Source organism: Lacerta agilis, chromosome 12 (genome assembly GCF_009819535.1).
Source record: "Lacerta agilis isolate rLacAgi1 chromosome 12, rLacAgi1.pri, whole genome shotgun sequence".
Classification (NCBI taxonomy): domain Eukaryota; kingdom Metazoa; phylum Chordata; class Lepidosauria; order Squamata; family Lacertidae; genus Lacerta; species Lacerta agilis.
This window is the reverse complement of record NC_046323.1, coordinates 24,837,330-24,849,892: the sequence shown is the minus strand read 5'-3', so window position 1 is coordinate 24,849,892 and position 12,563 is coordinate 24,837,330. Positions and strand designations below refer to the sequence as shown.

Below are 12,563 nucleotides of genomic sequence, written 5' to 3'. Positions count from 1 at the left end.
GATGCAAAATTGATTGGGATCGTGATGCTAAGCTTCACAATATGTGGATGGTTTTGCCATATCGTTCTATTTTTTTTAAAAAAAATACTATTTATTAAACATTTTTAACACAAAAAATACACACATATCTACAATTACATAAAAATTAACAAACAAACATAATAACATACATATCTATCTTATATCTAATATTTCTTCCTCACATTGTATTGGACTTCCTCCTATCTCCTCTTCCTGCGTTCCTTGTCAATCATCTTTAGTAACTTCTAAACAACTTACCAAATCATATTTTATACCAAAACTTATCTAAATATCTAGTCTTATCTATTTTCCTTAACTTATAATCATCTATCTTAACCACTTATCTTTACATACATCTACAGCCTAACTTTCTCCTAGTTATATCTAATTATCAATCATACAATAATTTTTTTAATACAATTTAAATTTCTTCCAATCTTCTTCCACTGCGTCCTCCCTCTGGTCACGGAGTTTCCCGGTCATCTCTGCGAGCTCCATATAGTCCATCATTTTCATCTGCCATGTTTTGCCATATCGTTCTAACCAAGTTACAACTGTCACAGTTCTAGCACTCAATACAATGCCCCGGTGTGCAAATGCAAATGAATATACGACAGGCACACATTTGTCTTCAAGGTATTGCAAACTTCATTTGGGATACATAAATAATGAACAATGCAGCCTTGGCAGAGGAAATGTGATCATGCTGCCTTGTGTATCTAAACTCAAGCTACTGGAATACAATCAATGTCGTCTTTGCATTAGTGCCAGGTTCAATCATTGGGATTCCTTAATCATAGAATCATAGAATTTCAGAGTAAGAAGAGACCACGAGGGTCATCTAGTCCAACCCCCTACAATGCAGGAATCTTTTGCCCAACATGGGTCTTGAACCCACCGCCCTGGGGTTAATATTCTCATGCTCTACTGATATGTGGCTGTACGGATAGATTGTAAGAATGTATTTATTACTCAGTGTATGCAAAACTCAATGAAACATATATTATTGATATATAAACACCTCCCTGGGCAAGAATGGGCAATTCACTGCCTCCAGAAACCTACAATCTAAAATAAGGTGGGACTTTCCTAGTGTGGCAGGTCCTGCCCTGTGGAACTCCCTGCCAGTGGATGTTTGGCAGGATTCACCCCTGCCTTCTTTTAGATAACATCTTAAAATGATGTTAATTAGACAGGCCTTTGAAATGTGAATTTCTTTTAACCAACTGGTATTTGTAGATTTTTTTTAAAATGCTTTGTGCTTTTAAAGATGTTTTTATTGCTGTTGTAACTTGGGTACGGTGTGTTGATGCTATAGAAATGATAAATAACGCAATACCAGGCATAATGGTCACATATCAGTACAAGCTAAATTAAATTCAAATACAGTATCTATATGAATATAGATATAGATATAGATATATGTGTGAATGCACACATTTGTGTGCAGTGATATAGATCTATGTGTCATCTATGTATGATTTATTAATAGGAAAGAAAGAAAGAAAGAAAGAAAGAAAGAAAGAAGAGCAGGGTCTCTGATAGCATAATCAGATTCCAGCTTCAAAACTTCTGTGGCATTTGAGTTGTTGTCATTTATAACTTGGAAGTGAACCTGCCCCAAATTCCCTGGATACACATAGAGAAATTGATAACAGACTGCCTCTTTTATTACTCCAAGGAGGCCACACCAATCACATCACTATTGGCAGTCAATATGATTTTTGACATGCTGTAAAAATGAAGAAGAAGGAAGCAAGCATAAAAAGGTCTTACGCCATTTGTTTAGATGAGGAATGGGCTCTCAAGCTGTGCTGGGGCAAAGTTTGGGTTTCAGTCCTGGTACCCCAGGGATTGTACTGCAGACAAAAGAGAATTCCACAATTTATCTTATAAAACGAGGCAGCTGCCCAATACAAGGATGCTTAAAAAATAAAGAAGGGGGGGGGGAGCAAGCAGAAAGGGAAAGGTCAATGTGCAGTGTCTGACTTCCAAGCTGAATGATCTCAGGAAGTGCCAATGTAACACCTTGCAGGAATTCAGGCACGCAGGGGCAGAAGTGTTAAATTAGGCTTAGCTGCAGACTTCAATGGGCCCAAACACTGCATTCCCCTTGGAGTCAGCCAAGCTCCTTTCAGCACATCAGAATGATTTGATGTTTTTTACCACAAAAGTACCTCTCTGGAAAAAAAAAAATGTGAAGGTGAATCAACCCTTCTGATTTAGGGGGAAATTCTTTTTAGAAAAGGACCAAGCAACATATTTTGTGCAGAAGGATACACTGGTGATGCATCGTGAGCCAGAAAGTTGTGGCTCTTTTGCATGGTTTAGTCGCATGTAATTGGCATTAGCTGCTTATGATTTCCATGAACGTGGTGGATGCCAACATCAACGGGCACATGTTTAGAACTCCTTGGAGAAGAATATTTTTCTTCTGATCTTATCCTCAGTGTCTGATAAAGCACTGGCTATGTAAGAATGGGGGTGGGGGGGTGGAGAACCACCACTGGAATCCCGAGAACTATACTATTAAAAGTTTTGCTTTTTATGTGCCTCCTTTTTCTACTACTTTATGGTTTTGTTTTGGTTTTGGCATAAGATTTCCCCTTGCATTTCATGAAATCGCCAGAAATACTTCCCATTTCTTTTTTTTAAAAAAATTTTTTTTTTGAAAGTTTTAGTGCAAATAGAATAGGAAGAGAAAGTGTGCTTGTGTGTGTGAAAGCACAATGCTCTGGAGGCATAGCTTGACCACTCCTGATTTAGGACAAGTTCACAATACACCTGGTTTTGAGTATTTCTTTTATGATTCTCATGCAGGGATGACTGCCCTTCTCCATTGATCCTCAGCATTCAGGAGTGATAGTGACGAAGAAATATATTAGTTCATGCCTTGCTTTAGCAACAGCCTTGCTTATCTGTTCCCACGTACTTAGGGATACAGAATGAAGTCTTCCATTTCAGGCCCAAATCCCAGGTAACAGGTAAAGGATCAAATGGGTGGAATGCATCTTTGTGGACAGCACATGGGAGCTGAAGACCAGGGTAAGACTTCCTTCAGTAGCAATTGTCTGAGTACCAGGGCTCCATCCCAAGTCACAATCTGGCGATCCTGTTTCATAATAGCAAACAGGCTGATCGCCGAAGAACTGGTGCTTTTGAATTATGGTGCTGGAGGAGACTCTTGAGGGTCCCATGGACTGCAAGAAGACCAAACCTATCAATTCTTAAGGAAATCAGCCCTGAGTGCTCACTGGAAGGACAGATCCTGAAACTGAGGCTTCAATACTTTGGCCACCTCATGAGAAGAGAAGACTCCCTGGAAAAGACTCTGATGTTGGGAAAGATGGAGGGCACAAGGAGAAGGGGACGGCAGAGGACGAGATGGTTGGACAGTGTTCTCGAAGCTACCAACATGAGTTTGGCCAAACTGCGGGAGGCAGTAGAAGACAGGAGTGCCTGGAGTGCTCTGGTCCATGGGGTCACGAAGAGTCGGACACGACTGAAGGACTAAACAACAACAATACCAAAAGAACCCAGTGCTAGAGCATCTTCCTTCTAAAGTATCTTAAATATTATTGCGTGAAGTTTGGGCAGGGTAGTGGGGACTGTCCTGCCGATGACAAGTAACATTTTTTTTACCTCTTTCATAGCCTGACAGCCACATATGGAGTGCCGGATTTACGTATAAGCTAAACAAGCTATAGCTTAGGCCCCCACTCTCTTGGGAGCCCCCCCCCAAAAAAAAATAAAAGGGAGAAAAACTGGATGTACATTTCAAAGATATAAGATAAAAACCAAATAAATAAAACCTACATACAGCAACAGTGTTTTGTGTTACATAGGCTATGATGTGAGTAATGGGCCCTGCCTGCTAGCCTGCTCCCTAAAATATCACTGGTTTGCTCATTTCTATATATAGGGTGCCTACATTCTGCTATTTATAATTATTAGTAGTTTGCATCATATATTTACACCTATTAGTATTTCATGTTATAGCAAGTTTCTAGAGACTAGATTATAAGTCTTTGTAAATTGTGTTTCTAAAGGAACTTTTGTTATTGCCAAATGCCAATGTGTTTGCATTATTATGTTTTTTATCAATAAAAAATCATTTTAAGTTAGAGCTTAATAATTATTTCACTATTAATATACCTCTTAATTGTTTCTCAGTTCAACAATTACCTTGATAAAATACACATTTCGTTATGTGCAAACGGCTTAGATACTTATTAGGTCCATAAATTACCATGTAGTGTAGCATATATTCAACACAAAAAAACAGCGACAATTTGTTGTTGACAAAAGACAGCTGGACATATAAAGGGCCCCATTACCTTCAGTAGCTTAGGGCCTCATCAAACCTAAATCTGGCCCTGCACATATGACAAGTCATTCACTACAGGTTACTTAAGTTGTGGCGTATATGTCTTTGCCTCTTCGGTCGTGTGGAAACAAAACACAAAGTGGAGAAGCTGAACTTTTGGCTCTATAACAAAATGATGCATGCAATTGTGCATCAGTTTCATTCCCGTGAAATTTACCTAGCTGTCCTAGGTAAATTATGGAATTATGGTGCTGGAGGAGACTCTTGAGAGTCCCATGGACTGCAAGAAGATCAAACCTATCCATTCTCAAGGAAATTGGCCCTGAATGCTCACTAGAAGGACAGATCCTGAAGTTGAGGCTCCAGTACTTTGGCCACCTCATGAGAAGAGAAGACTCCCTGGAAAAGACCCTGATGTTGGGAAAGATGGAGGGCACAAGGAGAAGGGGACGACAGAGGATGAGATGGTTGGACAGTGTTCTCGAAGCTACTAACATGAGTTTGGCCAAACTGCGGGAGGCAGTGAAGGATAGGCGTGCCTGGCATGCTCTGGTCCATGGGGTCACGAAGAGTCGGACACGACTGAAAGACTGAACAACAACAACAATCCTAGGCATATTTATGTAGATCTAAGTTCTATGAAATCGGTGCAACTTGCTTCAGAATGAGGAGGCTTGGAAAGGCCATTTCAGACAAATGTCTTCACAGCCCTGGTTCTTTTGTGATGGGTCCTGGATTTCAGTAGCAGACAGCATTAGTGGAGCAGCAGCAGCAGCGGTGCTCACCTGGCCTCCCAGTAGCTGAGTCCCCACCCTGAAACGACAGCAGGCTTATGTGCTAGATTGCGTCACCTTTCCTAGACTCATGGACTTCTGCCAACAAGGCCTGGGAATGGCAGGCTCTTTGATGACACTTGGATCTTAATGGCACACAGAGTTCCTAAAGGCAGGAACACTTTGGGAAAGGAATGGATTTAGTTTCTACTTGCTTGCCACTAAAGAGCAAGGGGGGGGGGGTGAGTTGGAGGCAACGTATTTTCTCTGGAAGCAAACGGCAAAGTGTGAGCCTCTAAAAGCTTTTGTACCTACGGAGACACATGGATTCAGTAAAGAGGGCATAAATCACCAAGTGACATGGCAAATCTGTGGCTTCCAGAATGACTTCTCATTCTCACTGTGGATGATACCTGCAGATCCTGTCCCAAACCTGCAACCTGAGTTCGGAATCTATAATAGGAAACCTGCCCAGCCAGTTCCTTTGTTAGGGCATTGACCTCAGCTGACTAGTTAAGTACTTCCATGTACTTTAAAAAGAAGTCACCCTGTCACCAGTGAGACAAATGGGGTAAGCTCCCTCACCTGGTTGAACGTGAGATCACCGTGTATGGAAGAAGAAGAAGAAGAAGAAGCAGAAGAAGAAGAGGAAGAAGAAGCAGAAGAAGAAGAGGAAGAAGAAGAGGAAGAAGAAGTTATTATTTATACCCTGCCCATCTGGCTGGGTTTCCCCAGCCACTCTGGGCGGCTTCCAGAAGAAGGGGGGGGGAGGAGCCTGAGTTTGGCTGGTGCTGAAAGTTGGAGACACAGAGGCTCATATTTGCTCTTGACTAAAACTGTGGCTCTTGACTAAAGCTGGAAACCCAATGGGGAAGCAAGCCCCTCTGTCCTATGCTCAGTTTGTATACATGTGCAAATGAAACCATATATCCCAGGGACACCACAGTCTCCGATGCCCTTCATTCCAAGGAAACCTAACCCTGGGTAAGCACTAGAAGCCCTGGAGTCTCTTGCCACTCGGAGACTGGTGTGTGTGTGTGTGTGCGTGCGTGCGTGTGTGCGTGCAACACTAGCTTTCACCTCACAGTTCCAGAGCACAAGAATGCTGCTGAGAGTGTAGAGGAGAATAACTCATCTTTCTTTCAAAACATATTACATGGGCCTATTATTTCTGCAAGAGTTGCAAGTGGGTGGAGGCACACTCATGCACGCTGTAGGTAAAAATCTGGTAGCTTTCACATGGGATAAATGTAAATTAATTTTTATTTAAGCCATTCAGCTTTTTTGAATAACCACACACACACACACACTTCTGGGACAGGTAGTTTAATTTCTGTCATCGGGGACTTTCCTAAGGTCTAGCTTTGTTACACATGCCAGTGATTGAGCTACGTTGGATGTATTTGGAAAAGCTCAAAACGACTATATTCATTCAGGAAATTCTGAATGAAGTAAATCCATATGTGCCTTAAGAGTCTTAGACTTCAGAGTGGGACGGCATATTCTGGCTTGTAACATTGTCATGAATAATTCTGCCTGTTTGAAGTGTTGCTGAAATATGAACAATGTTGATGCCTTAAATGTTAGTGTAGTTGTATTTCAGAACTTAAGTGTTGGTGCTCATTTTCCCTTGGATATATATTACCTATAGTGTTCCATTATCATTTAGATGGTACAGTGTTGGTTTAGGCTGGTGGACATATGGAAGAGGGCTTTTTCGATGGGGCCCCCCACATTTTGGAGCCCACATTTAGGATTCAACCATCTCCATCATTGAACTGAAAACATATTTATTTATTATGACCTTTTCAAAATCTTAAGGATTTTAGTTTTCCTGTCATTATGTTGCTGTTTTATCTTGCTATTGCTGGTTTTATAGCGCTGACAACTGTTTTAATGTTACCTCTGGCTGCCTCCTGTTTGATTTTGTTGTGATAGTTTCCTTTTAGTTTTAACGATGATGTGTTTATAGTGACATCAATTTGTTTAATTTATATTTGTTTAATTTATTTGGTTTTTATATAAACTAATTTATATATAAACCAATATATAAATATATAAATTCCCCCCCCCAAAAAGGGGGAATATAAATTTAATTAAAATAAAATAAAATAAATTCTAAGGGACAGAGATGGCTAGTAATCATCAAGCTATTACTGGTGGCTTCCCGTCTATGATCCCATTGGGCTGGGCCCACCTTTGCTCTGCTCCAGTAAATGCTGGGCAGCTGTCCTTCTTAATTACAGGGCTTTGGAGAACCATGGGAAATCACAATGGAGGCCACTAAAAGAATACAGCTAGCACTATCACCCTTGTCCATATCAATGACAAGATATCTGTGCTATCTATGGCAGTTTCTTAAAAATGGTTCCCTGCCCTACCACAGCTCTTAATAGCCATCTCTGCAATTCTGCTATTGCAGAACCTTAAAAGCACATTTATTTAATGCTTATTTAAGCTTTATTGATCACTTACTGTAATTGTTGTAGCCAACTGCCATTCAACCTGCTTAGCGTATTCTCCTTTATATGCCTGCCAGCTAAGATTTCGTTTCATGTACGTGATGGAATGAGCTTGAGTTCGCAAAATTGGTTTGTTTTTGAAGGTACCAAATGTCTTTTTGGTTGTTTCTGCTGCTCCCATGAGTGAAATGTTAATCCCTGAGGAAGGTGATGCCCGTGGGGACCCCTCCCCTTATTTGTACAGCTATTCCCCCCCCCATCTGACCATCTAGATGACACAGCTGCCACCTGTGTTAGCTGGCAGTGAGAGCAAAGAGAGGAGCCCATTTGCTCTGGACATCAGCAGGGTCCTCTCACAGTCATACCCCACAAATTTGACCTCCCTTCCCTGCTTGCTCACAGGTGCTAAATTGCAGACCCTTTTCTAATTCATGTTGGCAGCGACTTTGAAATGCCTCTTATTTTAGGAATATGAACCATAGTTGCCTCCCTCCAATACACTTTAAAAAAAAAGGTGTTTGCTACAGCTTGAGTTCATTATAACAGAGCTTTCCTGTAAGCACATGCCATTTCATTGAAGCTTTTGTTCTGGCTTTTGCAAAAACGAATTCTTTTCTTAGAAGTAAGGCTACTCCGAGCGTATGCTGCATCTATTACCGTGGCCTGGTGTCTAACGGGCCTGTTAGCTAGGGCCAGCTCTGGCCTATGTAATGCTGTTTGTAATGAGAAATCTAAACAGGGAATGGCAGTGAGGCATGACAGGAATGTGTTTCCATTGGAGAAGTTGGTGTAGAGAAAAAGTATAAGCAAAGCCATGTCCAGAAGGCCTTTTCAGCTGGCCAAGTCGGAAGACTAATGTTATTGTACATTGGCTGTCACCCTGCCAGCCCTCCCTCACTGATTTGTTTTCTCTTAAACTCTCTCTCTCTCTCTCTCTCTCCTTTCTCTCCCCCACCCCCTCTGCTAACTGTTTGCTCAGGTGGACAGTGACACCATTTGGAATGAGCTGCATTCGTCCGGTGCTGCACGCATGGCTGTTGGCTGTGTCATCGAATTGGCTTCCAAAGTGGCCTCAGGAGAGCTGAAGGTGAGGTCTGGGTTGCATTGTGTGTGGGAAAAGTGGGGCGGGGGGAGAGCTGAAAGCGATGTTGTTGTTCTGGGGTTGAAGGAAGGGGAGCGGAGATTGGAGAATGGGGAAGATGGCGGGTCACTAAGGTGTGGTAATCTAAATAGCCTCGCTTGGCAATCAGCAGATGGTTTTATTACTCGAAGCCTTCCAATTCACTAGAGAGAGTTTTGCTTGCCAGTGTACTACAGTATTATTGCAGTCTCTCTCTTTTTTGTTTTCCCCGCCCCGGAGTCAATTGCACAACCGTTGTCCGAGTTAGAAATGACTCAGAGGATGTACAGATCTGGCACGCCATTCTGAAATTCCCTTTTGAAATGAATTTTAAATAAATTATTATCGGGTTGAAAGCATGGCCTCAAAAATGCCACCCAAGGCGAAGAAAAGTAAATAATGGACCTGTGGGCTTTGAAGAAAGAATGAAACTGTTGATTGGAAGGGTAATGGTGCAGGCTATGCCTTTCCATCAAACAATCGCAAATTCAAAGCACTTCCCCAACCCAAACTCGGTTTTTGAGCTTCCTTTCTACACGATCTGAAAAGAATGAGATACAAAACCCAAATTATCCCCAGTCTAAACAATTTATAAAACCTGCATGCTCGACGGACGTTGACATTTTGTTTGATGTTATAACAACCCGGTTTTAAAGGTAGGCCCTGCACAGCCCGAATTGTCAGATACCCCAATAAACTTTCTTGGACGCGACATGCCATCAATACAATTGATGCTAGGTAAAATAGCAATGGATTTCACCCAGTGACCAAAGTCTACTGTTACGGTTCAGATCTGATGACAAATGGAATTAAATGAAAAGTTTGTAACTTTCTTTCACATGCTTACAGTTTCATGGTGATTTAGGGCTTTTTTTGTTTTTCCTCCATTGGGGCAAATGCAGTGTGGGGTTGGGTGAATTGGAAGTGAAGGAGAGGGGGAAATGGGTGAGCGCTTTGAGGGACCTCCCAGGAGATGGGGCGCTTCCTGATACCTGCCCATCTATGCTATACAGCTTGGGGGTAAGGACAGGAGATTGAAATAATGAGAAACTGCGAGAACTGAAATGGACAGGTTCTTTCATTCCTAGCCATGGCTACCATAGACCATCCCGCAAAACCTGAACTGTAATGAACAGCTTACTTAAATCCCAGTAGGATTTAAGCATGGATTTAAGTAGGATTTAAGCATGGTTCCATTAGCAGGTTATATTTACACGCTTACTGAGGAAGTCACTACACCTCAGATTCAACCACCTATCTGTAAAATGTGAAGAACAATGAAGACACTAAAGTACAGAGATCAAAAGCACCTTATTTATATGGTGTACAGGGATTTACATTGTAACCCATGTGAACATTTGCAAAATGGTGGCCTCTTGAGGACATATTGCATGGTGATGCTGTGGCTGTGCAGAAGGCTTATCACCTGAAGCCACCAGCTAAAAGGAATAGGCACCATCACTGCGACCTCTATTCTCCAGTTTTCCCAGTTGTTGCAGATACATGGTAACTATTCCTTCACTTTAACTATGGATACGTGGAATAATGTTCTACAGAGGCTCTAAATATGTCCTACTTTCTACACTTTTCAAGCCACCATGCTGCAAGTTTCCCAAAGAAGCTACGGACAATACATGTTTGCTTTATGTATCGTTTATTTATTTAAATAGCTTGTTTCCTGCCGTTCAGTTTAAATTTTTCAATGAATCCCTCAAAGCTGAAAATAAACGTAAAATCAAAATAAAATAACAAAACAGTAAATAGCTTGGGTTCTCTCTGAGAAAGTCATACTCTGAGTAAACCCGGATGAAATCAATGGACATTGACTGTGAGTCTGACACTGAAACAACCCATTAAAAACCAGCATTGAATACGAAACATTGTGTTAAAGCATAAAAGCAGTAGTAAAAATTAAATCATTATTTAGTTTAAAGCATGAGCAAATAAATCAGTTTTGTCCAGGTGATGAAAGCTTAACATGAGAACAGCCTTCCATTATGGAGGTGCCATCACTGAGAAGGCCCTATTGTTGATAGACTGTCTACCCTGCAAAGAAAAGCACCCACACAGTTGCCTTTGTGGAAGTTCACAACATGAATCACAGATTCATATGGGTACAATCAGTCCCTTACATATTCATGCCGAAAGCCATAAAAAAATACCAGCACATCATTTTTTGTCTGGAAACACACAAGAACCTCATGGAGCCATTTTAATGCAGGTGAACTAGGCTTCATGTGGCTAGTTCCAGTCAATGACCTAGCTGCCAGAGTTTACAGCAATTTATAGGAAACGCCTTGTATTAACTGACTTGGGCTATGTACAGACTTGGGCTATGCACATGACTTCCCCCCAAGAAGCCTAGGAACTGAAGTGTGTTAAGGGTGCTGGGAAATGTAGCTCCATGAGGGGAAAACTATCGTTTCCACGATTCCTTGAGGCAAGTCGTGTGCTTTAAATCAAAGATGTGTATGCAGACGTACATGCTCAACAATAATAATTCAGACTTCCATTTTTTTCCTGCTTAGAAAGTATAATTGGGATGATGAATATATCAGAATTTAAAAGCTGGCCTAGATAAGAATAATCAGCCATGCTTTATGTGCAGTTGACACAACCAGGATTTGCTGCAGGACCTTTATTGCTTATCTCCCAGGATTTATGGGGTCTTTCACATTGTGGATTTACTCTTCACTGTTTATCTCTGTGTAATGAAGAGCTTTTAAAACAAAGTTGTCAATCAATCTATTTTTTTCAATGGCCACTGAAGTAGCTGCAGTAAAGCAACAAATACTTACATGGGTTGGGGGGGGGGTGGCGGCGGCGGCGGTTTCCCTCCACCCATATTTATTTGCAGTTTATTTTAAGAAGAAGGTTTAAAAGATTTCCAAATGGAATGTTTGTCTGGAACTGAATCCTGCAGATCAAGGTCACGCACACAGTGTTACAGCAGAATACCCACTGCATTACAATTTGAAAACACAGTGTCGTTAAAATACTATGGGACTCGGGGGCTATAAATCACTCTTTTATTTGCCTTCAGAGGCACCAGGGAAGGTCAGCAGAGGATAGCCACAGGATGACACACTTTTATCCCAAATTAACATATTCATTTAGAATAACTATCACCCTCTGGTCCTGTCCTCACAGTCACTAATACAGATCCATCAGCTTACACCTAACGTCCTCCTTCAGACATCCATCTCGTTGCCACTCCTAATACCTTGGGTGTATGAAAAACACACACCAGGAATCAAATGGGGATTAGCTTATGCGGTGAGCAAGCACGCACAGCGCAGATTTTTTATGAAGCCCCTTCAAAGGTTTCTTGCCTCTCATTTCCCCTGTTGTTCTCCTTGCTCCATTCATGCTCGCCAGCTATCATCTCCTCTTGTAACCTTCCAATGTACATGCTTTGGGCTTATGCTATGCCTACAACTAGAACAACAAAGAGCCCCGTGGCACCTTAAATAGGCTTATTATGGCATATGCATGAAGTGTTATCCTCAGTTGAAGGTATCAATGGACATGGGGGGTGGGGGACACTGAAGCAGAAGAGCCAGAGCTCAGTGGTAGAGCACTACTTCACGTGCAAAAGGTCCCAGGATCACTCCTCACCATTCCCAGATCATAGAATCATGGAATCATAGAATTGGAAGGGACCCCATGGGTCCTCTAGTCCAACTCTCTGCAATGCAGGAATCTCAACTAATGCATCCATGACAGGTGGCCATCCAACCTCTGCTTGAAGACCGCCAGTGAAGGAGAGTCCAGATAAGACTGGGAATGTCCCCAGCAGAAATCTGGAGATAAATGGGTATAGGATTGCAGCAGTCAAAGTAGACACTAGGGCTGCAATC

The 12,563-nt window shown here is 41.7% G+C and overlaps 1 protein-coding gene across 1 annotated transcript in view; it reads left to right on the top strand.

The window, feature by feature from the left end:
* HDAC9 (histone deacetylase 9) overlaps nucleotides 1-12,563 on the top strand; it is a 416,015-nt gene that overhangs the window by 300,866 nt on the left and 102,586 nt on the right. Inside the window, 1 exon segment of the mRNA XM_033164888.1 lies at nucleotides 8,563-8,670. Coding sequence (XP_033020779.1) covers nucleotides 8,563-8,670 — 108 coding nt within the window.